A 27,934-nucleotide genomic window follows, 5' to 3' on the forward strand; every position below is an offset into this window, starting at 1 on the left:
TCAGTTCATTGATCATCTTGTTCTCTTAGATCAATAGCTGTCCCTCCAGCCGTCTCCCTGGTAAATGAGAAAGAAAAGAAACCAGGTACTCAGGACATTTGTGGGTGATGCAGACTTTACTGAAGGTCTGGGGATGAGGTTACGGGCTCCTTCTGCAGTGCAGACAGTTTCAGATTTAAGACCACTGAGTTGTTCCTGCAGCCCTCTCTCTCCTCCTCCTATTTGTCCCCAAAAACAGCTTGGGGCCCCCTCTGGTGAGGCTCAGGCCCAAGAGGCGTATGACTTTCAATGGCACTTCTCTGCTTTTGGAGAGCCAGTGGGTATGAGTCAGCAGGGAGCGACCAACAGGCCACCAGGCAGGCGCAGCTCCCAGCAGTTAGGAGCCAGGGCTCTGGTTTGCATCCCACCTGACTCCCTCCTGTGAGTTCCTGGGTCAACCACTTCACCTCTCTGAACCTCAGTGTTCTCATCCATAAAAATGGGGTAAGTGTGGCCCAGCTGTGCAGGACTGTGATGGGTTTGCAGTGATTTAACACGAGGACTTGGTAGCACAGGGTCCTGCCTGCTGCACACGCTCAGCCAGCATCAGCCTGGTTCTGCCCACCTGCAGACCTGGTCCCCTCAGAGGATCTGCAGGAGCTCACAGAGACCAGCATCTCTGGCTGTGGCTGCTCATCTTGATTCCAGCCTTTAATCCTGGTTTTAGACGATGGGCAAGAAGGATAATGGTTCCCATTTTGCAGATGAGGAAACAGAGACCCATAAACAGTGGGTGTTGCATTTCCAGGCCCTGCAAGCTTAGGTCCCCCTGACTGCCTGGGTTCTGGGGTAGTGGAGATGGTGCTCCAGGACCACAAGAGGTTTCCAGGGTAGAGCCCCACCACACACTGTGCCTGTGTCCCTTTCTTCCATTCAGCTTCTCCCTCCTGGCATCATCCCATTTCTTGAGCACCTACTATGTGCCAGGTGATTTGTGTGTATTACCCACAACCTTAGGAGGTAGGACCCTTTTTACAGAAGAGGAAAGTACGTTCCAGATGGGTGAAGCCACTTGTCCGGGTTTCCACAGCCCCCATAGAGTCTGGTTCGGAAGCCCGGCTGGGGATCCAAAGCCAGGGCTCTTTTTCACTGTGCCAGGAGTTGGTGAGCTGAACCCAGGGCAGAGCATGAGGATAAATTTGGTTCCCATTTCTGAGTCCTTAGCGTATGAGCCAGGCACGTGGCTCAGTGCTCTGCGGGTTATTATCTCCGTTTATTCTCCAGGTGACTCTTTGATAGCATGTTCTTATTTTGTGGCTGAGATGCTGAGGCTCGGAGAGGTGAAAGAGATGTCCCAGGGTCAAGGTGACAGAGCTGGGATTCAAACCCAAGTATAAGTGACCTGGACCCCTGTCTGCCCAGCACTGTCTCCCATCTCCCATTTCCTGGGGTTGGGCAGTTGGTCTGGGGTCCTGACCTGGGCAGGTATCACTGTGACTCACCACCTAGTCTCACCTTCCAGAGTGACTTAGGGAACCATCCAGACAGGGCCTTGGGTTCCACCCCAGCTTCAGGGCCTCAAGTGTGCAGCAGGTGTAGAGAGCAACTGAACAGCAAGGTGGCTTAAAACAAGCAGAGGAGGAGTTGCCACAGTGGCGCAGTGGAATTGGCGGCTTCTCTGGGGCACTTGGATATAGGTTTGATCCCCAGCCTGGCCCAGTGGGTTAAGGATCCTGGGCTGCAGCGTAGCTCAGATCTGATCCCTGGCCTGGGAATTCCATATGCCACAGGACAGCCAAAAAAAGGGGGGAAAAAAAAGAGGCATCTCAAATGAGTACCGTGTCCTGGTGGCCTGTGACAGTCAAGAGGTCACAGTAGGTCACCCAAACCAGTGACAAGGAGGAGCAGAAGTCACTCAGGCATCTCCGGAGGAGGCTGTGGGGTAGACACAGTCATGGGAGTGAGTGATCAGGTCCCTTTGGGTCGCTGAGACCTGCTAACACCAGTTACATGCCGCACCCCAGACCAGGCCACATACCTTTTAATTCTCATAAGAGCCCACGAACAAGACTTTTCTGTCTGCTGGTCCAGACGCCCTGAGGAACTGCAGGCCTTGGCCCTGAGTTCCCAGCTCCCCCAGCTGTCCATTCTGCTCAGCCCAGAGGGCGCTCTGAAGATGGCAGACACTCGGCGGCCTGCACCCCGCAGTGCCCACCCGGCTCGCTTCCAGGAAAAGCCAGCACCACCCACCCTCCTTATGAGCCCACCACCTGGGTCTGGGCTGATCCGCCTTTCCAAGCAGTCCGTGTGCTTTGGCCTCACTGCCCTCTGCCATGCTAAGCTCTTTCTAGTCCCTGGACCTTGGTACCTGCCATTCCCTCTGCCAAGAAGGCTTTCCTTGTATGTGTCAGCAAGCCCTAGCTTGTGGCCCAGACTGCTCTCCTCTCCTCCCTCTGTTGATTTTCATTCACTCCCTATCACTATCTCAAATGCTCTCTCTCTCCCTTAGGATTCAAACTCCATGAGGGGAGGGGAAGGCCTGGCTTGTCCACTGATGTATCCCCAGTGCCTAGAGCAGTCTTTGGCACATAGTAGGCCCTTGATACCTATTTGTGGCAGGAGCAGGCTTTCCAGTGAGTGGGTGGTGACTTCCATCTGACATCTGAGCAAACCAAGGTTAAATAACTGTCCTTATAAATAGGGAGTGAAGTGTGAACTGGGCTTTAATGGCAGCGCTGTCTGATCCCAACCTAGGGCTCCCACCTCTGGTCTGTGCCTCACTGCTGAGCAGGACTGATTGGGAGCCCCATCTATGGTGGGGAAGGGGTGACGATAGGAGATGTGTCACCTGGAACAGCAAGGCCCCAGCCACCCTCAGTCCCAAAGGTGGTGCAGCAATGGGAATAGCAGGTCTGGCCTCCCAAGTCAGGCCAGGGACCAGGCTGTTCACAAGGCCAGACAGGAGGGCCTACTGGCCAGAGAGAAAAAGCCAAAAGCACCCATCCAGAGACTGGGGTTCCAGCCCTGCCTTCCTGGACCCACCGTGTGTCTGCCACTCTCTGAGCCTCAGGGCATCACCTGTAAAATACCCCTGCCCCCATGCTACAGAGTTCAAACTTTAATAGACACTGCCCAAATCCTTCTAGAAAGTGAGCAGGGGAGGTTGCCATTCTTTTACTTTGCCTTTCTGGCAGGTCACAAGTAATAATATTTCATTCTTGTTCTAAACATCATTTTGAAAAGTTATTAGTACAGTGGACCAGCTCTTCATGAGGTTAGTGGCCCATTTCTCTTTCTTCTTTGAATTACTTGTAGTATTTTTGCCCATTTTCACACCTTGGGTTTTTCTCCTTTTTAATTTAATTTAAGGAGCTCTTTGTATATTAAGGATGGTAATCCTCGGCCTCCTTTGTGTGTAATGGGCTAAATGATCAGACTGATCATGTAACAGAGAGTCACAAACATGACTTTTGTTCTCTCTTCGCCCCCCCCATTCTATTATATCTCTAAAACCCAATCCTTACTAACTTTGGGGAGGTCTCAAGAGTTTTTCCTGGTTTTAAAAGCTCTAATCTGGTGCTAAATTTTAAAACCACAGATCTGGGAGGCTCAATGATTAACCAGCCTAACTAGCAACCATGAGGATGCGAGTTCAATCCCTGGCCTCACTCAGCTGGTTAAGGATCCAGCATTGGCGTGAGCTGTGGTGTAGATTGAAGATGCAGCTTGGATGTGGCCTGGCTGTGCCTGTGGTGTAGGCCGGTGGCTACAACTCTGTTTCAGCCCCTAGCCTGGGAACTTCCATATGCCGCAGATGTGGCTCTAAAAAGGCAAAAGACAAATAAACAAACAAATAAATAAAACCACAGCTCTAACTCAGAGCTCTCTCCTTCCCCATCATTGACTTGCCTCCTGACTCTGTTGATCCCTGTCCGGGCGGCGGTGGGGGGGGGGGGTGCCGCCCATCCTCCCTCCCTCTGTCCCCTCTGCATCATCAGGCCCCAGAAGAGGGGAAGCAGGGACAGCCGTGTCTCACTTCTCCGCTGCTGCGGTGGCCTCACAGCTCATCTAGTATCACTTTGTGCATCTTTCTGAAATGTTTCCACAGCTCTGTGGTTTGTCTTTTCACTTTGTCAAATGAATCAAAAGAAAAGAGATTTTGTTTCTGGTTTTCACTGGAGTCTAGACAAGGGCCTGGTACATTGTCAGCCTTCAAGAAATACCTGCTGGAGGGCTGGGCAGATGGGTGGAGGGGTGGTTTGGGAGGTCCTTACAAACAGTAAGTTCAATCGTCCATTGGACAGATGGGGAAACTGAGGCCCAGAGACAGGGAGGGACTTGCCTGAGGACCCATAGACTTGGGATGAGTCCATGCCTAGGGTGCTCTCTCTTCTACAAGGTTTTGAGAGAGGGGAGCCTGTGGGGAGAGAGCAGACCCAGAAGAGTGGCCCTAAAGATGCTTCCCCCTGTGTTCAAACTGGGTTCCCAACTCTATTACCACTTGGAACCTCCAGTTCCTCAGGTACTGGCTGAAAGGGGCTAAGACTATCCCTGGAACCCCCGATAGGGTCCAGGGCTGAAGCCCAGCCCCCTTCTTGGGCTGAAGCCCAGCCCCCTCCTTGGATGCTCATTGGCACTGGAGCCCCAGGTTTTCTCTGTGCTGGGAGCTGATGGCCAAAGCTTCCTTAGGACTTAATTGTAAGGGGGTGTTTATATGGGACATGTTTCAGGAGCTAGATTCTCCCTCGGATTTAATAATAGTTACCAGTTACTGACTGCCTGGCTTTCAATCCCAGCTTGTCACTCAGCAGCTGTGTGATCCTAGACAACTTACTTACCTTCTCTGTGCCTTAACTTCCTTGTCTTTAGGAGGAGATAACAATATCTCACAGGGTTGCAACAGAGTCTGGTCTTGAAAGAGCTCCACACTGCTCACGGGTACCCCACTGTACCCCCCCATCTACCAAACCCTATACTGAGCATGTCAGACGCACCAACTTACTGAACCTTCACAGCAGCACATAAGGACAATGGATATGCCCATTTTACAGATGGGGAAACTGAGGCTTAGGTTAGGATTTGCATCCAGGCTGTCTGCTTGCAGAGGCCGACTTAACTGCTCCATGAGGCTACCCTGCCTCTCCACTGCATTCACGTGGTGGGACTTTGGGGCTTGAAGGTCGTTAGAGACTATCCATGCTGTCAGGGGACACCCCTGGAAGTGGGCAAAGGGCACCAAGAGCGTTGGCTCCAGATCCTTCTGCTCACCCCCCACAGGCCTCCGCCAAAGCCCCTCAGCTCTCACCTGCCCTGTTAATTGGGTTCCCACATCACATCCCATCTTGGGAAAAAGAAAGCTTCCTTGGACGAGAAAAGTTTGAAAGCCCTTTATCAAGACCAATCCCTAAGGATTTCCCATCGTGGTTTATCCGTAACGAACCCACCTAGTATCCGTGTGGGTGTGGGTTAGATCCCTGGCCTTAAGATCTGGCATTGCCATGAGCTGTGGTGTAGGTCACAAACACAGCTTGGATTTGGCGTTGCTGTGGCTGTGGCTGTGGCCAGCAGCTACAGCTCTGATTCGACTCCCGGCCTGGGAACTTCCATATGTCGTGGGTGTGGCCCTAAAAAGACCAAAAAAAAAAAAAAAAAAAAAATCCCAACCAATCCCTGTTTTTTCTGCTGGGAAAATGGAGGCCTGGCGCGATGAGGTACATTGCCAAAGGTCACACAGTGGAGTTCCCGTTGTGGCGCAGTGGTTAACGAATCCAACTAGGAACCATGAGGTTGTGGGTTTGATCCCTGGCCTTGCTCAGTGAGTTAAGGATCTGGCATTGCCGTGAGCTGTGGTGTAGGTTGCAGACGCCGCTTGGATCCGGAGTTGCTGTGGCTGTGGTGTAGGCCGGCGGCTACAGCTCTGATTAGACCCCTAGCCTGGGAACCTCCACATGCTGCGCGAGTGGCCCTAGAAAAGGCCAAAAAAAAAGTCACACAGTGAGCCTGAGTCCCTGGAAGCCCCCAGCTCTTAGCCCCGCACTCTGCTCATGGCGGGTCTTCAGCACGCGGGGGGAAGCAAGTAGTTTGTGGAGCAAATGGCAAAACCTGGCACCTCGCAATCGTGTGCATCCTAGGAACCATGGGCTCTCATTTCCTCTCAGGAAGTTCCCCCACCTTCTGTGGGATCCTGGGACTCACCCTCCCTGGGGCTTATGGCGGGGCTCCTGGTCTGGGTGCTCCCCCTAGATGTGGTATTGGGTCTCCAGATTAGCTGGACATGTCCTGCCAGGTCCTAACTGCTGCAGGGTCTTCCCACAGGGCCAAAGCTGAAGCCTTCATAGCCTCCCAAGAGCCACAAGAGGCCCCCACAGCCACAAGGAGCCCAGGAACCATGAACTCCCTGGGTCAGGGGGAGGGAGGGAGGGGAGGAATTAACAGCCAGTATTTCCTGCCCCCTGTACTGCTGGGCATTTTATACCCAGCTCTTAGGGTCCTTTTAGCACCCATGGCGGGCTCAGAGAGGATCAGAGAGGCGAGAGACCTGCCTGAGGCCACACAGCCAGATGGCCCCACTGTGGGCAGAGCCAGGACTTATCTGAATCCAGTCCCCAGCCCACAAGTTTTCATTGAGCACCTGCTGTGTACCAGGTACCAGCCCTACAGCCACAAGCAAGCCAGAAGCACCTGCCTCAAGGAGATTCCATTTGTGGGGTGAGTGGGGGTGGATGTAGCCAGACCTTTTGAGCGCCTACTATGTGCAGGCACTGTTGTGAGCATCATGCACTTGATCCTCAAAATAGCCCTGTAAACTTGGCACGGAAGAAGAAACTGAGGCACAGAGGACTTTGGCAGCTTGTTCAAGGCCACACACATACACAGCAACCCTGTTCCTCTGCACAAAAAGAAAAGGATCTGTCCTCTCCATATTTTTCCCAAAGAATGGCAACCACACATACTCAACACTTGTGACAGTTTTACATGGGGACAGTTGTGAGACAGTTCCTTCCACCATATCACGTACCTGACAATATCATGACCCTTTCACATACGAGGGAATTTTGTGCCAGTTCCACAGACGGATTTGGCGACAGGTACCCACTCAGGGCAGCTTGGTGACAATTCTGTTCATGGATAGCGTCGTGCCAAGCTCTGGGGACACGGGTCCTGGGGAAGCCCCTAGAGGGTGTGCCTGCCTCCCCTGACCTTGGTCTCCGCCGCTGCTCCTACCACCCACCCCGTCCCTGTGCAGCTCACTGGATGATGAGGAATCCGGTAATAATTCTTTTTGTTAAAAAAAGCGCTGATTTCTGGAGGTGGCTCAGGGTCCCCAGAGCTCCCACCAGGAACGCAGATATGACTGCCTTTCATGAAGGGCTAGTGGAGGGCAGACAGCATCTGAAGAGGGTCCAGCGTGGGTTGCTAAGAGATGGGAAAGTGGCAATTTGGGTTGATGGGGGAGGAAGCCCTGGCAGGAGGGCTGGGCAGGGGCAGTGCGGGCAAGGCCTTGCCATGCTTCAACCCCTGGGCACTGGAACCCTTTACACGGGGGCATCAGCACACACCTGCCACTGTCCCAGAGGCACACACATGCTCAGGCACAAGCAAACCCAGCCCCTCCCCTTCCAGCCATGCTGGGCTGGCCACGGACTGTCCCCACCTTGGGCCACATAGGAAAATACTCCTCCTGTGAGTGGTATAAGAGGAGTCAAGCTGCCCCTTCTAAATATCACCCTGACCTCTCATCCATCCTCAGGCCATCAAGGCCAGGCACTGTGACACAGTAGAATTTGGGGACGCTGTCTAGCTCTGCCACTTACAGTTGTTGGCCTTCAAGCCTTGGTTTCCCTCCTCGGTAAGATGAGGAAAAGTAACAACACCTGTCTCCTTGCTTCTTCTTCTTCTTCTTCTTTTTTTTTTTTTTCCTGTCTTTTTAGGGCTGCACCTGCGGCATGTGGACGTTCCCAGGCTAGGGGTCTAATCAGAGCTGCAGCTGCTGGTTTACGCCACAACCACGGCAACCCCGGATCCCAGCCTCATCTGCAACCTACCCCGCAGCTCACAGCAATGCCAGATTCTTAACCCACTGATCGAGGCCAGGGATCGAACCCTTGTCTTCACGGATACTAGTCGGGTTTATTACTGCTGAGCCACAATGGGAACTCCCTCGCTTCTTAAAATGTGGTCTGGGGGCCCAACACCATCAGCATCTCCAGGGAGATTTGTAGAAAAGCAGAACCTCAGGCCCCACCCCAGACCTATAGCATCAAAATCCACTTTTGAACCCAAGATCCCTGGACACTTTGTGTGCTCATTAGAGTTTGGGAAGTCCTGGCGGACCTCATAGGGCGGATTCTGAAGATCACACAAGATCACTAGAGTTCGTTCACATGTGAAACCAGGCACATCACCAACAATAAACCAACAGCATCTATGGAAAGGTGGCAGTGATTCTGCTGTGCATTTAAATCCCAGGATCACCACTGGCTGGGAGACAACAGAAGTGGATGTGAACCCTGCCCTCCCGCCCCCTGCTCAGGGAAGCCTGTGTCTGCAAAGGATTCTGTGTGGATTTCAAGCAGGAGCCTCCCAGGCCCAGATGGGTGACAAGGAAATGAGAGTTTAGAGGGGACTCACAGGACAGAGAAACAGGCATTTCACCCCCTGATTGAACAGACATGTACGGATCTGCTCTGCAGGATGAGGGAGAATGAATGAGAGGTACAGAAGAGGAGGAGGGGGGTCAGTCCTGGGACAACCTGTATTGCCACTGTTTGGCTATTTTCCTGTCTCGGTCAAGGTCAAATGGACATCGAAGGAGGCAATGGCCTTAGCACAGCCCTGGGCCTTAGCAAGAGGAGCCCTTATTCTGTGTGGAGGATTAAAAGAGGCATGGGGCTACACTGGCAGCCAGGAGGCTGAGTGACCTTGAGATTAACCCTTCAGGTTCTGCAGTCACACTGCCTGGGTCTCCCTATCCAGTATACCTCTTACTAAGTGACCTCGGGCAAGCAGCCACACTGCCCTGGACCTCAGTTTCCTCTTCTCTGAAATGGGTATGATGATAGTGCCTAAATGTGTTTCGCAGCATCTCTACACGGAATGGTAAGCAGCTATAAAAAGAGAATGAGACAGCGATGTGCAGTATCCACCAGGATAACTTAAGCCAGCAAAGCAAGGCGCTGAAGAGCCTGAGCAGGGTGCTGTGGTTTATCCCTGCCTTCCTAGAGCTCACCTTTCAGTGGTGGGTCAGAGACATCAAAAAACTCAAACAGGGAGTTCCTGTCATGGCTCAGTGGTTAAGAATCTGACCAGGAACCACGAGGTTGCAGGTTCGATCCCTGGCCTTGCTCCATGGGTTAAGGGTCCAGCATTGCCATGAGCTGTGGTGTAGGTCACAGACGCGGCTCGGATCTGGCGTTGCTGTGGCTGTGAGTGTAGGCCAGAGGCTACAGCTCCAATTAGATCCCTAGCCTGGGAACCTCCATATGCCGCGGGTGCAGCCCTAGGAAAAAAAGACAAAAACAACAAAACAAAACACCTCAAACAGGAGTTCCCATGGTGGCTCAGTGGGTTAAGAACCCCACATAGTGTCCATGAGGACGTGGGTTTGATTCCTGGCACCGTTCAGTGGGCTAAGGATCAGGCGTTGCCGCAAGCTTCAGCATAGGTCTCAGATGTGGCCTCGATCCTGCATTGCTGTGGCTGCATCCTCAGCTGCAGATCCAGTTTGACCCCTAGCCTGGGAACTTCCATATGCTCCAGGTGCAACCCTAAAAAGAAAAAACCAAACCAAACAAATATGTTGCATGTTGGGTGAGGATAAATACCCAAGAGCAAAGCAGGACGAGACAGGATGCAAGGATGGGTGCTGCCTCAGGTGAGGGGGTCAGGGCGGTCCCACAGGGAACAGGACATTCCAGCAGAGACCTGAGGGGGTGAGCCCTGGGAATGAGTGTGGGAAGGGCATTTCAGGCAGAGGGAAGGGCAAGTGCAAAGGCCCTGAGGTGGGAGTGGTCTTGGCATGTTTGAGGAGCTGCAAGGATGAGGCCAAGGTGGCTAGATCAGAAGGAGTGACAATTGGGAGGTGCTGGTGCAGACAGATTTCTGATAGATCACGTGTGAGACCCGGAAGGAAAGGGAAGAGGGAGCTGACTCCCAGATTTTTGACCATGAGTAGAGACCACTGACCCAAAGGGACAAGAGAGGCAGGTTTGGGGTGGGGGGGGATGGAATAAAAAGATTCCATTTTGGATGTGCGCCTATTATTATTATAGCTCAAAGTTCCCACCCATTAACCCCTTGGTGTCGAGTACTGACACCTTAGCCGGGATTTGCAGCCTGCCCCTTGCCCAAGTTCCCTCCCTGCCACCAACTTCTATAAGTCACCTCTCTGAGAAACCTTTCTTCCTCCTACACAAACTAGTCCTGCTCCTGTCCCCACATCTGCCTCTCCAGAAAACCAACCCCAATGGCTCCAGTCTGAGCCCAGCCCCTGGCTGCCTGGGTCCTTGGCTCTGAGCTCTGTGAGCAGACAGCTTTCTTTCAAGTGTAAGAGCCTGGTCCTCCCAACTAGACAGCAGGAGCTGCAAGGATGAGGCCAAGGTGGCTAGATCAGAAGGAGGACGGTTTGTGAGCCATCATTCACTCATTTAAGAAATGTTGGGCATCGGAGTTCTCATTGTGGCTCAGCGGGTTAAGAACCCCACATAGTGTCCGTGAGGACGCAGGTTCGATCCCTGGCCTCACTCAGTGTGTGAAGGATCCAATGTTGCTGTGAGCTATGGTGTAGGTCGCAGACATGGCTCAGCTATGGCGTTGCTGTGGCTGTGGTGTAGACCGGCAGCTGCAGCTCCACCTTGACCACTAGTATGGGAACCTCCATAGGCCACAGGTGCTGCCCTAAAAAGAAAGAGAAAGAAAGAAGGGCAGGTGGGCATGTACAACATGCAGGGCTGTGGGAATGTGAAGGAGAGTGAGCCTAGCTGGCTCCAGCCCTCAAGAGAGCACCTTGGGGTGTCTCCCATGCATCTCCTATGAATCCAGTAATAAAATCATGCTCAGAGTTCCCGCTGTGGCACAGTGGGTTAAGAATCCCACTGCAGGGGTTCCCATCGTGGCACAGCGGAGACAGGTCCGAGTGGGAACCATGGAGTTGTGGGTTTGATCCCTGGCCTCACTCAGTGGGTTAAGCATCCGGCGTTGCCATGAGCTGTGGCGTAGGTCACAGATTTGGCTTGGATCTGGCATTTCTGTGGCTGTGGCTGTGGCCAGCAGCTGTGGCTCTGATTGAGCCCCTGGCCTGGGAGCCTCCATGTACTGTGGGTGCAGCCCTAAAAAGACAAAAGCCAAAAAAAAAAAAAAAAAAAAAAAAGAATCCAACTGCAGTGGCTCAGGTTGCTGCAGAGGTTAGGGTTCAATCCCTGGCTCAGTACAGTGGGTTAAAGGATCCACCATTGCTGTAGCTGTGGTGTAGTTGGCAGCTACAGCTCAAATTCACTCCCTGGCCCAGGAACTTCCATATGCCGCAGGGGCAGCCATAAAGAAATTAACTACATTAAATTAAAAAAATAAAATAAGGGAGTTTCCATTGTGGCTCAGCAGGTTACGAACCCAAGATCCATGAGGATGCGGGTTTGATCCCTGGGCTCACTCAGTGGGTTAAGGACGCAGTATTGCCATGAGCTGTGGTGTGGGTCACAGATTTGGCTTGGATCTGGCATTTCTGTGGCTGTGGCGTAGGCCAGCAGCTGCAGCTCCAACTCTACCCCTGGCCTGGGAACCTCCATATGCCGCGGGTGTGGCCCTAAAAAGCAAAAACATAAAAAATAAAATAGTGCTCCTTCCTCTGCGTGTGAGCGGCGCTCAGTACTTTGCATGCATGAACTCACAAAGGCCTGGGTGGCAGTCGCTGCTGTGGTCCCCAATTTGCGGAGGAGGAGACTGAGGTTCAGAAGCCGCTCGCCTGAGATCACCCAGCCAGAAAATGGTGGTTTGTCGTACTGCAAAGCTGAGATCATCTCAGCATCCCCATACCCCCCGGGGAGTCTCCCAACCAGGAGTCATCCCCCTGGGCCCATGCCTTGCTGGGGATGGTGCAATCTGCCCCCGAGGCAGGAATGTGCCTGGGGGTCCTCTGAGCCTGCCTCCAGGGACAGTGACTGCCTCCCATATGTGGCCATCTGAGCAGGCAGACGGGAGCCCAGATGTTGTTTATTTCCTCTGGTCATCGGTGACATGCCTCCCCCACTGCCAGGCAGGGATCGGAGGCTGTGCTGCCCGTCAGTCTCTGCGTGGGGCCCCTTGCATGGTTCTGGATCCTTCTCCAGGGCTGAGCAGGGCTCGGGGCAGGCCCGGTCCTCCTCACATCGCACTGCCTTGAGGCGCTGGCGGAGCGGGAATGGTCTCTTTTTCTTCTTCCCCATCCTCCTCACCCCCGGGGAGTCCTTCCGGACAGCTGTGTTAAATCCTCTAGTCCCCCATGACACACGATGTTCTCATGCAAGACACACTTCCCTGGGCACACCCCAATTATGAGGAAACTCTGCCCCCAAAATGTTGACATCACATGAGAAGTTCTGCACCGACTGCCAAAGCAAGTCCAAGATGGCACACGCCACTGGAGGCGTGGCGGGTGGCGAGACCCTTGCTAAGTGCCTGTGCAGGCCAACTGTAAGGGTGGCTGGTATGATTCCTAGTTCACACGCGGGAAAACTGAAGCACAGAGAGGTGAAGGCACTAGTTCGAGGTCACATGGGCAAGGAGAAGGGGCAATGCTGGGATCTGAACCCAAGCAGTCTGGCTCTCACCCTTATTGTGCTCTTAAATTGGGAACTTGCTGGCAGGGCGGAGGCTCAGGCCTGGCCCAGACATACTGAATCAGCAGCTCTGGGGGGAGGCCCAGCCATCTGCGTGTCGACAAGCGCTCCTGGTCGGGAGTTCCCTGATGGTGCAGCGGGTTAAGGATCTGGCACGGTCTGCTGTGGCTCAAGTCACTGCTATGGCACGGGTTCAGTCCCTAGCCCGGGAACTTCCACATGTAGCAGGCATGGCCAAAACAAAACAAAACAAAACAAGCCCTCCAGATGAATTTGATGCATGCTCAAGTTTTGGAACTCCTGCTCTGTATTGCCTTTTTTTTTTTTTTTTCTCCCCCCCCCACTTCTTTTCTTTTTAAGGGCTGCATCCAGGGCATATGGAAGTTCCTGAGCCAGGAATTGGATCTGAGCCACAGCTGCCACAATGCTGGACCCTTTAACCCATGGCACCAGGCTGGAGATTGAACCCACACTTCTACAGTGACTGGAGCTGTTGCAGTCAGATTCTTAGCCCACTGTGCCATAGCAGGAACTCCTGCATTGCCTTATGTGTGAATGAATGGAGTGTAGGGTAAATATTAGCTTGAGGGGGATAAAACATGGCAGCTGGGAAGTTCCTGTTACAAACCTGACGAGTATCCATAAGGATGTGGGATCGATCCCTGGCCTCTCTCAGTGGGTTAAGGATCTGGCATTGTCATGAGCTGTGGTGTAGGCTGCAGATGTGGCTCAGATCTGGTATTGCTATGTCTGTGGCATAAGCTGGCAGTGGCAGCTCTGATTGGACCCCTAGCCTGGGAACTTCCATATGCCACAGATGAAGCTCTAAAAAGCAAAAAACAAAACAAAACAAAAATGGTGGCTGATCTTTGCCCTCAGTGACAGGGAATATTCAGGAGGGGCGGGGCCCGTGGCAAACCGGAAAGCAGATGCCCCGTCTGGGGAACTCCATCCAGTGCAGGCCTGGTGTTTATCACCATTTCCAGAGAAGTCCAAATTCCAGGTTCTTAGGTGAAAGCTGATTTCTTTAAATATTGGCAAATTAGTCTTTTTTTTTTTTTTTTTTTTTTTGTCGTTGTTGTGTGGTTGGTTTGTTTTTCAATGTGTGGCTGGTGTTCTTGGCTTGGGTATTTGGTATTTTTCAGTGGCAGCCTCCTTGTGGGCTGCGGGGGAGATGAGGCTGTCTGGGGAGAACAGATAGTGTTCAGGGTCCTCAATGTCACCTTGTGCCTTTGATTCCCCTCAAGGAACGCGCTGCAGAAAGGAGGGGGGTAGGAGGTATGATAACGCAGAGATGCCCCTGAACCTACTCAAATCCATAAATGGCAAGATACAGAGATCCCTTGCCAACACAGAACCACTGACTCCTCTCCCAACAAGGGGTTCATCATTCTTAGGATGTGGGCGACCCCGAGGCTGGGCACCCTCGTTTCAAAGAGCCCAGGTGGTTTGATCCCAGTGGAAAGAATAAGCTGCCCTTCACCCAAGACCAAGGCTGCCTCCTCCTGTCTGTGCCCTGAGCCCTTCACCATCCTGAGGGGGAAAGACCATTTCCCTGGAGATGGTGGTTGTTGGCTGGCATCCACCAATGCCTCTGGCCTCCGTCTGCTCCCCTGTGAAAGGGGAGGACGGTCCAAATGGGGGTTGATGACCCCACTGTGTGTCATGACGGTGAGGAACAGGAAAGGAACGTACGTTTATGGGGAAGCCCCTACTACGTGCCAGGCACTTCGTGCCAGGCTGGTTTGTTTGCGTGCACTCATAACAAAGCTCGTGAGAGTAGGAGTTCTGCAACAGTATTTTTCTTTTCTTTTTTTTTTAATCTTTTTTCTTTTTATGACTGAATCTGTGGCATAGGCAAGTCCCGAGGCTAGGGGTCAAATCGGAGCTGCGGCTGAGGCTTAAACCACAGCCACAGCAACACCAGATCCGAGCCACATCGGCAACCTGCACCGCAGCTTGCGGCAATGCCAGATCCTTAACCCACTGGGTGAGGCGAGGGATTGAACACACAACCTCATGGACACTAAGTTGAGTTCTTAACCCACTGAGCTACAATGGGAACTCCTATGCCAGTTTTTCAGATGGGGAAACTGAGTTCCACAGGGATGAAGGTAGTTTTCCAAGGTCACTCAGTAGGTGGTGGAGCCAGGATTTGAACCTGGGCATCTCCATCATAACACACATCCTTAGATATTTGAGTGCAGAAAACAATTCAATAACAAGAGCACCATTGTATCAAGTGTCTGCTGCCATTCTCTGAGCTAAGAGTTCTCTAGGTACCATCTCCTTTCATCACAACAACACTGCAAGACAAGCATATCATCCCCTTTTACAGCTGGAATAACTGAGGCCCAGAGAGTTAAAGTACTTTACCTGTAAGCACACAGCTGCTGCCCTTATTTCATAACCATGGAGCCCCTAGTGCTGGACCTCATACAGAGGCTCAGTAACTATCTGTTGAATGAATGGACGGACAGATGAATGGATCATTCAACTCGGGACTAATGTGCATGTTCAGAGAGTTTTTTTTATTACTCAGTGAATTTTATTACATTTATAGTTGTACAATGATCAGAGTTTTTATGAGCCAGCATCCCTTTGTAAACTGCCAACCCCAATGCTATAAACTCTCATTCTCCATAAATGGACATCCGAGTCTCAACTCATCCTCTGGGTGCTTGGGGAACGACACAATGACTCAGATGTCCCTCCGTGCCCTGTCAGCTGCTGAAGCAACGCAAGGCCATATTTTTTGGGCCAACTGGCATTTTGGATGGAGGAGGAGGGTTTGATTATGGGAGAGAGTTATTAAGGAGAATCACATGGGGTGCCACCCCCTCTGATGCTTCAGGAAAACTCAGGGAGGTTGCAGTCAGAGCTCTGATACTTTCAGCTACAAAAGTACATCAGAGCTGGGAGAGGCCAGCATCCGGCTGAGGTGTAGAAGGAGCCAGGGTTTTTCAGCATGTGCTCCCTAGAATCAGGGCCCCAGAGCATGCCATGGTGGTCAGGCTGGGTGGGCAGTGCTTCAGTCCCATCAACCTTGCTGAAGCAGAGCTGCTCCATCGTGATCCATTGGGCTCCATTTCTCTGTTGAGCTGCACTGTCGTGATTGTAAGCTGACAGGAGGAGAGCTAGCTCAAGCGAACAAGGGACTTGTTTTGGAGCTACGGGGTGAGCCAAGCCTTCAGGGATGAAGACCTAGGCTTGGGAGATGGTCAGAAACTGTCTGACCCTCTGGGGCCCATGAGGTTTCTGGTGGCGTTTTTCCTCTCTCTGCATCCGATTTGTTTATCTCTCTCTGCTTCTGTATTAGCCAGGAGTCTTTGGTTGCAAGTGACAGAAAACCTTACTCAAAGTGGCTTGAGAAAAGAAGAGATTTTGTGGACCTTCCCAGGGTGGATCAAAGCTCATAGACATCTCTTACATGGCCTCCTTTTGGGGATGCTCATGCATCACCCACTAGCTCTGGTCTACATCTTCCCAAATCAAAATAGAGAGTAAACACACACACACACACACACACACACACACACACACACACACACACACACACACACATAATCCTAAGACTAGCTCTTGTTGAAACATGCGCCGGTGTCTGAACCAATCACTGTAGTTAAGGGGACCGGATGCTCTGATGGCCTGAGCACAGGGTAAATGCATCTGGATGGAGATGGTGCCAAGTGAACCTCAGAGTCAGAGAGTGTGGAGGGATGGGGCCTCTGTTAGCAAAGAGAGGGGTCACAGAAGCTAATGCCCACCAAACTTCTCACACAGGTACGCTGGAACAGTCCACCCTGTCCTCCTACAGATGTCCTTAGATCAGGGGATCAGCCTATACCATTATCTGTCAACCCACAGTGGGAATTCTTAAGAGAGATGTCTAATCGGCCCAGCCTGGATGAGCGGGTGCAGTCTGCCCACCACTGGGTGGGGAACCGGGTCATACAGTCCAAGCTTAGTTGCTGGGTCTGGCTCTCCGGGAAAGGAGATTGTGAGCAGGAAGGAAACTTCCAAAGTGCCAATTACATTTATTTTGGCCTTGTTTAAATGCAGATTCCTGGGCCAAGCTTTCCTGGAGATTCTTATGTACAGTCAATTTTAAGAACCATTAAGTTTGGCTCTAAAGCAGCACTGTACAAACTCTAGTTGTAATCACTTATTCATGAAATTCGCATTCAAGTCTCTACACCCATGACCTTGGGGAGGTGGGAGGGAAGAGCATTACTCTTTCTAATGAGTTAGAGAGATGTTAACTCTATAGCTGAGTGAGGCCATCAGAATCAAAAGAGGTGCTATTACAACATAGAGGCACTAGAGGGCACCCTATCAATTGCTGGGGTTCGGGAGGCAGCAAGAGGCAGAGCCACCTCTTCAAAGACCTGGGGATGAATGATGCTAGTTGAGCCTTGCGCACACCTGTCCACTCGAGGTGAGAAGAGGGTCCTTGTTTGGTTCTTTTTTTCTGCTGCATGTTGGAATATCACTCTACAAATAGTGCACTAGTTCTGTTTTTTTTTCTGTTTGTTTTTAATAGCTTTATTGAAATATAATTGACCTATAGTGAACTACACATATCAAGTCTACAATGTGATAAATCTTGACATATTTATACACCCTGGAAACCATCACCACAAACAAGAAAATGAACATTTCCATCATCCTAAAAGTTTCTTCCTGTGCAATTCCTTTCTCCATCTACAGTAGTGCACTAGCTCTAATTGAGGCTCCTTCGCTGTTTGGCTGCCTGACCTCGGGGAAGGCACCACTCCTTCTTCCCCAGTGAAGCTGCGTGGGTCAGGCTGAGTGGTCCCTAAGCCCTCCTGAGAGAGAGACGTTAGTAAGAGTTTTGCTTTGTTACCACCTGTGCTGCAATTACAGTTACTTCTGTGGGCTTCAGCTCTCCCACCAGGTTGTGAGGTCCCAGAACGACAGGGCCATGTGTGGCTCACCCCTGCAGCCCCAGGCTCTGCCTGACACAGAGGAGGCCCTGAGCAAATATTTCAAGAGGCATCATGGGGCTGACATGGGTCCCTGCCCCACTGATTTTGGGGACGCTAGGCATGTCATTTCACCTCTTTGAGCCTCTTGTTTCCTCAGCTGCAAAAAGGGCAACAATACCCATGACCTTGTCAGGCTGAGTCTCAGTCCACAGATTCAGTTTTCAGGAAATATTTTATTTTTCTGTTATGAGACATAATTTCCGATTTGACATCCTATTCTGCCAGGTGCAGAGATCACTGCAAGCCAATCTCTTTGCCCTTTGTTGGTGGGGATCGCATCTCAGGGCCAGCGGGCTTACGTGGTGCTGAGGCACTGAGGAGGGGCTCTCTAGTCTTCACTGACATCTCTCTGTGCCCACCTACATCACCAGTCATTATGTAGTCCTCATACCTGTTAGAAAGGCCCCCAAGTAGTCTAAACGAGATAGACAACACTTTCCTCCCTGTCCTATAAAGGAATCCGAGACAGACAGTCCTGAGTTAGTGTGCTTTTTTCTCTTTCAGGTGCCTTTTCCCCCAGCATCTGCCGTAGCTCCAGCTATTATAAGCCAGCAGTCCAGCAGGTGTTAGGAAGAAGCGAAGAGAGCCGCCCTTCCTCTGAAAAGCGTTTCCTGGGCGTGGTATAGGACACGCCCTCTTAAGAGCCCATTGGCCAGGACTTAGACACATGCCCACACGCAGCTGCAAAGGAGCCTGGGAAATGTAGTCTCTATACTTTATGACTTGACTTCTGCTAAAAATTAGGGTTCCATTACTGAGGAGAACGAGATTGGACACAGGGAATGACTAGCATAGTGATGAGGAGACGGATGGGAGTTTGGAGGAGTAGGTGTAGAAAGATCCTAATCCTCCCCTCTGCTCCCCTTCCCCAGTCCTCCTGGACACAACAGAGGCTAAATAAACACTTTTTTCTTTAAGTACATTTGTATTGTGAAGTATTTCAAATTTACAGGCAAGAATTAAAAATATAGTGAACATCTGTGTACTCACCAACCATTTGATCAAATCTTGCCCGTTTCATATTTGCTTCAAATTTTAAGAAATTAAATATCCCAGATACAGGTTGGAAGAGCTTAGTCTTCTGGAACGCTTTGCCCCACTTGCCACCTCAGGAGTGTCACCATCCTGAACTCAGTGTTTATCGGTCCTTTTACTCTTAATACAAATTCAGGTGTCATAAATGTTAGAGTATTTTTCAGGCTTTTGAACTTTATATAAGTGGCTTCTTACTATATGATTCATTGTGCAACTGCATTTTCTGCTTTCACTATTGTCTTTAAGACACATCTGTGATGATAATTGTGACTCTATCTCAGTCATGTATCGTGGCTGGGTCATATATGCGGTATGTGGCTGTGATATACCGTGTGTTTATCTATTCTTTTGATAGATGATTAATCTTTTGCTCTTGTTTGCTATTAAATAATGCTGCAATAAACATCTCTGTATGTGTCTCTGTGCACATACACAAGAGTTTCTCTAAGCCAGTGGTCCTCAAAGTGTGGTCCCTGGACCAGTGGCATCAGGATCACCTGGGAGCCTGTTAGAAATGCAGATTCTCAGGCCCCACCTCAGACACTGCAGGGTGGAACCCACCGATCCGTGTTGCGACAAGACCTCTAGCAGATGCTGATGCATCTGATGAGTCTGAGAACTGCTGTCTAGAGTTTATACCAGAAGCCAAATTGCTATGTATAGAAAAGCCCCATCTTTGGAGTTTCCTGATGGCTCAGTGGGTTAAGAACCTGGTTGTTGTCACTGCTGTGGCTGGGGTTGCTGCTGTGATGTGGGTTTGATCCTTGGCCTGGGAATTTCCACATGCTGAGGGCGTGTGGAAAAAAGAAAGAAAAAAAAAGGCACATCCTGGAGTTCCTGTGGGGCTCAGTGGTAACGAACCCGACTAGTATCTATGAGGATGCAGGTTTGATCCCTGGCCTCACTCAGTGGGTTAAGGATCTGGTGTTGCTGTGAGCTGGGTGTGGGTTGCAGATGTGACTCCAATCCTGCGTTGCTATGGCTGTGGCATAGGCCAGAAGCTGTAGCTCCGATTCGACCCCTAGCCTGGAAACCTCCATATGCCGTGGGTGTGGCCCTAATAGGACAAAAAAGGAAAAAGAAAAGGCACATCCTCAAATTTACTAGATGCTGCTAGATTTTTCTTCAAAGTGTACATTCAATAGGAGCATAAAGGGAAAGTTTCCTCTCATCCATCCCAGCCCTTTGTATCATCAGCGTTTAAAATTTTTTGCCAATCAGGTGGGAGGTCTGGGCTGGGTTCCCTTCTCAGTTGATGTGCTTCTCTGGGCCTGGGAATCCTGTCCCTCTCCCGTCAGGCCCCCATCAGGTCTACAGCTTTGGAAACGCAAACCTTTGCTCTGCTGTCCCGTGGCGGTTTCTCTTCCCAGGGGCCTTAATTACTATGTCTCCGGATGAGCGCACTCCACCAGCCAGGGTTCTGGGTTGTAAGCAACAGCCAGGGGAGTTATCTGCAGGATGTGGGGGCCCACAGGATCCAGGGAGCAGGTGATCAGACTTGGGGAAGCAGCAGGACTCATCCCAGAGAGGGAGGGAGGGAGGAGATGGAAAGGCCCCGGGGTGGCCTGGGCAGAGCCAGCTGTGCCTCCACTGGAACGTTGTTGCCACATATTTCCTCACTCTTTGTGTCCTGCTCCCAGGACTTGGGTCATGGGTGTGCGTATCTGATTGGCCAGGTTTTGGTCAGTGCCCACTCACTGTCCATCCACTTGAAGAAAGGCTGGGCCTTCTGGGTTTCTGTTCCAGGGGTGGGCACCAGGATTTGGCCTTCTCCAAGGAATTCCTCTAAAAGGAGGATGGGGCCCCAGTAGGAATTGGGCAGGGGAGGGGGGGCAGAAGAATCAAGAATGTCCCCAGCTGGGTGGCCATGGATTCAGACGAGTCCATTACTGACCGTGATGGACTCTAACCATGAAACAGCTTCATGTTTCCATAATCACTGCCTCTGAGAAGCTGCCTGGTCTTTTCCTGTCCCTTCATGACACCTAGTCACTTTCTGACTCTCCCCAGCTGCCCCCCACCCACCACGGTCTCCCCTGCTGCCTTGTGCCTGGGACCTGCCAGCCGCCAGCCTTCTTGGGTGAAGCAGCAGCACTAGCACCTAAGCCTGGCTACTTCTGGGCGGCCCTTGCCAGGAAGGATGTGCAGGTTCTCCTGCTGCCTCCCCCCTCAGCGTTGCCCTTCTCTCTCCTCATCTCTTTTCTCTGCTTAGAGACGTATAGGAAGGAGCAGACCTGCAGGCTGCTGCGCAAGTCCAACCAGGGCATGAGAGGCTGGTCATCCCTTTTTGTGGGCACCCTGTCTATGTGAGGGGTACCCCTGCATCTCCTCTCACTTTGTCTGGGGGGTTGGGAACAGAGGGGAAAGCACAGCAACTCCCCTTCCCCAGGCTGACAGCTCCTAACTCCTCTGAGTGTCCCTCTGCAGGTGGTCAGCTTAATCAGGCAGCGGCCAGGACAGCAGAGACTCCCTATGAGCCTTAGGCTCTCTTTCCGGGGTATTTTCCACCTCTTTCTTCCCAGCTTTGGGTGCCAGTTCTGGAACAACAAAAAATCTCGTCCTTACACTTGCTGCACTTGATGTTGGGAGCCCTTGATGATGGCGGCAGGGAGAAATGGAGTACTGTTCAGAAATGCAGCAGAGGGGTGAAGGGGCTCCCACCTCCATATGCACGTGCACCCCACATACACTCAAAGATACACACCATGTTAAGATTAAGTCTGTCCATGAATGACAGAGGACTCTGTTTTGTTTAAAAAAATGGATATTGACTTCTCTCCCATATAATCATCTACACAGACAGTCAGGGCTAGTACAGCAATTCTACTTTCCTCGGGGACCCAAGCTCTTTTTATCTTATCTCTCCACCATCTTTAACACATGGTTTTCTACCTCTTGACCCAGAATAGCTGCTTGTGCTCCAGCCATCGTGTTCACAGTCCACACTAGAGAAAGGAGGAGGGGATGACCGAGGGCATGGCCCTGTCTTTAAGCTTTCTAGAAGTTGAACACCCTGCTTCCTGGCCAGATTTTGGCCACACAACCATAGTTGTGTGGGTAATGTAGTTGTTTGTCTGGGTGGCCCATGTGCTCAGTTAATATCCCAATGAGACAGTCTGAGCTGCTCACACATATGGTTTGACTCTCTCTCTCTCTCCCTTTCCCCACCCTCCACCCTGGTCTGGCTGGCAGTGGGCACTGGTCTAGGAGGCAACTGCACAGGCTGTGTCATCTGCTCAGAGGAGAACGGCTGCTCCACCTGCCAACAGAGGCTCTTCCTGTTCATCCGCCGGGAAGGGATCCGCCAGTACGGCAAGTGTGTGCATGACTGTCCCCCCGGCTACTTCGGCGTCCGCGGCCAGGAGGTCAACAGGTGCAAAAGTACGTGGCCCCTCCCTTGTCCTGTGCTAGCACTGTGCTCCTGAGCACCCCTGGCCCACATCTCACCTCTCAGCCAACACAGCCACAGAGAACATGCTATATTCCTGAGCCTGGACCCCGAGATGCTTGCTTGCTTTCAGGCTGGCTCTGAAGCCCGAAGCAGGTCATTGCCGTCTCTGGGCTCAGCAGTAGAGGGGCAGGGAAACTTCACTTCTACCCTGGTTTGCTGTGTGGCCTTGGGCATGTTACTCACCCTCTCTGGACCTAGCTTAATGGGGAAAGGAGTCCTTACTCCTAAGTAGCTTTCACTGTGACCTGGGCAAGGGATGACCATCTCTGAACTTTGATGGAAATGGAGTAGGGAGTCTTCACTCCCAGCCCAGGTTCTGTGTGACTTCGGGCAAGTTCCTTGCTGTCTCTGAGCCTCAACACAAATGAGAAATAGAATCAAAATAAACATGTTCCCTCGGACGTGTCACCTGCCTCCCACACAGCCTCAGTTCAAATGAGAAAGGGAGTTTTTGAATGCAGCCCAGTTTGACCCTGGAAAAGTCTGGGACTCCAAGGACACACTGAATCCAGACCCCAGTGCTACAGAGCTTGGGGTTCCTCAGAGGCCCTTCCCCCTCAGGCAGTCCGAGAGGGTCCCCTCCCCGGGCAGCCACCCTGACCAGGGGTGGCCCTGGCTGTATTGCAGAATGTGGGGCCACGTGTGAGAGCTGCTTCAGCCAGGACTTCTGCATCCAGTGCAAGAGGCGGTTTTACCTGTACAAGGGAAAGTGTCTGCCCACCTGCCCGCCTGGCACCACGGCCCAGCAGAGCGCACGGGAGTGCCAGGGTGAGTGGGGGCCTCCTCGCCCTGCCCCCGTCCCCTCCCTCCCTGGAGCAGGGGCTGATGAGGGGTGTCAAGATACCTGGAAAAAAAATCATAGTAGAATGTCACGTGGTGATGGGAAGCCCAGTACCACCTCAGGTACATGCAGGGATCCTTCAATACACTAGCCTCATCATAAGCACTGTTATTATTACAATTACTATTACTACCAACTTCGACATCATTGTTGTTGCCAAGAGAGGCAGCCGAGCACAGAAAAAGAGCATTGATTTTGGCATAAGACCTGGGTTCAAATGCTCACTCTAATATTTACCATTTGGAGTTCCCATTGTGGCTCAGTGGGTCAAGAACCTGACATAGTGTCCATGAGGATGTGGGTTCAATCCCTGGCCTCACTCAGTGGATTAAGGATTGGGCATGACTGCAAGCTGTGGCTTAGATCTGGTGTTGCTGCGTCTGGGGTGTAGGCCAGTAGCTGCAGCTCTAGTTCTACCCCTAGCCTGGGAACCTCCATGTGCCGCGGATACAGCCCTAAAAAAAAATTACCACTAGTGACCTCTGTCCCTCAGTTTCTCCAAATGTTGAAGAAACAACAATAGAACATAGAACCTACTTCATGGGGAGAGATGTCACAAGGGTTAAATTTAAAGTACTTAATACAGGAGTTCCCGTCTTGGTTCAGTGGTTAATGAACCCAACTAGTAACCATGAGGTTGCGGGTTTGATCCCTGGCCTCACTCAGTGGGTTAAGGATCCCGCGTTGCTGTGGCTGTGGCATAGGCCAGCGGCTACAGCTCCAATTAGACCCCTCCATATGCCATGGCCCTAAAAAAAGACAAAAATAAATAAATAAGTAAAGTCCTTACAGTAACCAGCACACAGTAAGTGCTCAGTACCTGTCACTATTATTACATGTCACACTAGCTGTCATTACGGCTCTGTGTCTCCCCACCACTCCTTTTCAGACTCTTGTGTGAGCCCCTCTTCTGTGATCTGTCCTTCCATGAGGCTGTTCCCTGGAGTTCTCACCTGGATCCCACATCTCTGCCTATACCTTCTCTCTGGGTTCGCGTTCATGGTCATTCTGAAAGCTGATGGTTCGTGACTCACTGTCCTCAGCTCCATTTCTCCCTAAGCAGCAGTTGCACCTCCTCGCCTGCCCACTGGATGCCTCCCTCCCTCCGTCCCCATCCCCGGCCTGGTGCTTCCTCCATCGATAACCAGCTCCATGCCCCACGTGCTGGCCATACTGGAGACATAGGATCACTGTGGACTCTTCTCTCTCATCCCACAGCCAACCCCATCGGCTCGTCCTTCACTCAGGAAATATTTACCAGGGCATCTTCTGTGCTCCAGACACTTTCCAGGTTGTCGGAGACATATTAGGGAACAAAACAAAGCCTCTCCCCTTGTGGATGTGACATTTGAGTGTGGACACAGAAGAGACACAGAAGAATGAATACAGATGTGAGGTGGTAAAAAGAACTTTGGGGGAAATGAAGCAGAATCAAGCTCCCCAACCTGCCCCCTCCCCCTCTACCCTTCCCCCACGCCACCCCCACACCTCCCTTCCTCCCGACCCTCTGCCCATTGCTGGGGTCATGGCCACAGCCTCTGCCCTGTCTACCTGCCTCTGGTCTCCCTGCCTCCAGCCCACGCTGGCTCTCCTCCCAGAAGCCAGAGTGATTATTTCAAAATGAAAGTCTGATCAGGTTTCTCTTCTGCTCAAGACCCTTTGCTGGCGCCATTGTCCTCAGGTTGAGCGCCCCCAGGCCGTGGGCGGCCTGGTCTCCATCTGCCACCTCTCCATCCCTGTCATTTTTGCCTCCCCCATTTGCATCCATGCTCCAACTTCCCGTCCGAGGGCAGAGTCATCCAGGGACCTTGCTGGGCTTATTCCTTCCACCCTGAGCAGTTCTCTGTCCTGCCCTTCCCTGGGCCAGGCTGACCTTCAGCCTCCCACTTTGAGACTCAGGTCAGGAGTCTCCTCCTCCAGGAAGCCTTCCAGGTCACCAAGGCTGGGCCCCTCTGGTCCCCCCACAGCTGCCTGTCTTCCCCCATCCCTGCATGAACACCCTGTCCTTCCAGCCTGATTGCTCTCGATGATGGACTCTGGGAGGCAGACCTGGGTCTGCCTTGTCCCTGCTGCACCTTGGCACCCAGCACAGCATGTGGCACAGAGTAGGTGACCAGTCTCTGCATCTAGAAGAAGGACCGTTTCTCTAAGGTCTGGAGACTCGGTTTCTGGACCCAGATGGATCTTAAACACTTGCTGTTCTGTGGTGCGAGCTGTTCCTAAGCTTAGCAAGCTCCTTACCTGCTCTAGACCTCAGCGTCCTAATCTGCAAAATGGGGGTGTTAACAGCTGCCCTATTCTCTGCCTGCCTTTCAGGGACTCTTCAAAGAATCACATGTGCAAGAGGATCATATAGATCTATGTATCTCATGTATTTTGGACAATGACTCCCTACTGAGAACTTACATGACCATGACCTCATCCTCACAACAGCAGCTTCCACCTCCTACAGCTGATCCAAAGCACACGATCAAGTTCAAAACCCAGGTCCTGGCCCTGAGGGCCTCCCAGCTGACCTTGCAGCCAGGTCTTCTGCCTGTCCCACCCCACCCCCACTCTAGCTGTCCATCCCGTCCCTCTCACGTCCCTCACAGGGGATGGCCAGGCCTCAGGATTCTACGCACCTGCCTGAAATGCACTTCCTGCCATCGCCACCTGATGGCGCTCTACCTTTAGATCCTAGGTGCCCTTCTTGGGAAGCCTCCCCCACCCCCTTTTGTTCTTTTCTTTCTTTCTTTTTTCTTTTTAGGGCCACACCGGTGGCATATCAGAGCTGCAGCTGCCAGCCTACACCCCAGCCGTGGCAACACCAGCTCCTAGCTGCGTCTGCGACCTACTCCACGGCTTGTGGCAACATTGGATCTTTAACCCACTGAATGAGGCCAGGGATCGAACCTGCATCCTCATGGACACTAGTCGGTTTCTTAACCCACTGAGCCACATCAGGAACTCCAGCCTTCCCCTTTACAACCACACAATGGGTCACTCAGGCTTCTGGCCCACAGCAGCCTGGGCTTGCCGTAGGGGCGCTCCCAGCCAGGCTCTCATGAGTAGCCATTGAAACATCTTCCCTCTGCTCCTTGTAATTGCCTATGATTCCTTTGCACGTGGAGATGGGTCTTCAGGGACCTGAACCCCCCAGACGCTGTCCTTGATCTGAGGGACCCTCACTGCCAGCTGACCCCATCTGTCTGTCTCTCTCCACCCCACAGACGAGTGTGAGCTGGGCCCCTGGGGCAGCTGGAGCCCCTGTACCCACAACGGGAAGACGTGCGGCTCGGCCTGGGGCCTGGAGACCCGCGTGCGGGAGGCCGGGCGGGCCGGGCGGGAGGAGACAGCCGCCTGCCAGGTGCTGTCCGAGTCACGGAAATGTCCCATCCGGAGGCCCTGCCCAGGAGGTGAGCACCAGCCCGACACATAGGGCTACACGAGGGAGGGCCCAGGTGACTCTGAGTGACCTCGGGACACTGTCCCCACAAATAGTCCCTGTAAAGCTGCCTGAGAGCATGTGCCCCCCACCCCGCCTCCATAGCTACACCGTCGCATGCATTGAGCATTGACCTCCCTGAGTCCTCCTTGCTGGGGCCTGTCCCAGACACCTGGGGAAGATCAAGCTTGTCCTCCCCAGTAGGAGTTCGAGACCCTCTCGGAGTGACACCTCCTATAATAAAGGGCTTGGAACGCCCTCTTTACACTCTGAGGTTACGTGATACACTTGCATTGGTCATTTAAAAAAAATCAGAATAGTGCCTACCTGTCATAGAAAAGAGAAATTAAAGAAATTTCACGGTGGCAGCACTCGGGCCCAACACACCAGAGTGAAGTCAAGTCTCAGTGAAGGTGGCAGCCTCCACGGTCAGGGCCTCGGGCACAGCCGCGTTGCCGTCAGAGACAAGATTTCCCAAGTGGTAACCAGCTCTTAGGAATGTCCAACAAAACCATCTGACTTCTTGATTGACACTGTGCTGGCAGCCCTAGAATCCTCAGTGAATGGGACAAGTGTTCTTCCCAGGGGACTGTCCCATGCGGCACCCCGTCCCTGTCCACTGAATGTCCCCATGACCCCCTTCATTGTAACAATCAAGAGTGCCATACAGAGTTCCAAAATGCCCAGGGGCTATTAGGAACCACTGATTTAAATAAAAGAGAGGCTGCCGGCGTGGTAGGTAAGATGCAAACAGTGAGTAGTAATAATACAGCTTACCTCATGGTGCACCTACTATGCGCAGGGCACTGTGCTAATTCTCTACATTCATTAGGTCTTTAATCTGTAGTGACTCTGTGAGGTGGGTGTTGTTATTATTCCAGTTTTATCGATGAGGAGACTGAGGCCCAGAGAGGTTGAGCCACTTGCCCAAGGGTTGCCCAGCTAGGGAAGGGTGAACCTGGCATTCCAACACAAATCTGTGTGCAAAAAGGAATCTGCAGTCACGCTAAGGGTGAGAGCCAGAGCCAGGTCACTGAGGGATCACAGCTGGGGTGTGGTGGAGCTGGGACTTGAACCCAAGGGCACCCCTGGTTTCACAAAGGCTAGTGGTGGAGTTCCCATCGTGGCTCAGTGGTTAATGAATCCGACTAGGAACCATGAGGTTGCGGTTCAGTCCCTGCCCTTGCTCAGTGGGTTAGGGATCCGGTGTTGCCATGAGCTGTGGTGTAGGTTGCAGACGCGGCTCGGATCCCGAGTTGCTGTGGCTCTGGCGTAGGCCGGGGGCTACAGCTCCAATTCGACCCCTAGCCTGGGAACCTCCATATGCCATGGGAGCGGCCCAAAGAAATAGCAAAAAGACAAAAAAACAAAAACCAAAAA

The 27,934-nt window shown here is 52.1% G+C and overlaps 1 protein-coding gene across 2 annotated transcripts in view; it reads left to right on the forward strand.

The window, feature by feature from the left end:
- RSPO4 (R-spondin 4) overlaps nucleotides 1–27,934 on the forward strand; it is a 42,866-nt gene that overhangs the window by 11,261 nt on the left and 3,671 nt on the right. Inside the window, exons 2-4 of one of the 2 annotated variants that reach the window (XM_003134364.5) lie at nucleotides 22,028–22,216; nucleotides 22,914–23,054; nucleotides 26,340–26,525. In XM_003134364.5, coding sequence (XP_003134412.2) covers nucleotides 22,028–22,216; nucleotides 22,914–23,054; nucleotides 26,340–26,525 — 516 coding nt within the window. The remainder of the gene's footprint in view (nucleotides 1–22,027; nucleotides 22,217–22,913; nucleotides 23,055–26,339; nucleotides 26,526–27,934) is intronic. The other variant, XM_085003485.1, reaches the window with a different exon arrangement.

The sequence above is a fragment of the Sus scrofa genome, chromosome 17 (genome assembly GCF_054392235.1).
Source record: "Sus scrofa isolate SSC_HxYL_T2T_F1_AM1 chromosome 17, Sscrofa_HxYL_maternal_Yorkshire_Landrace_v2.0, whole genome shotgun sequence".
Classification (NCBI taxonomy): Eukaryota; Metazoa; Chordata; class Mammalia; order Artiodactyla; family Suidae; genus Sus; species Sus scrofa.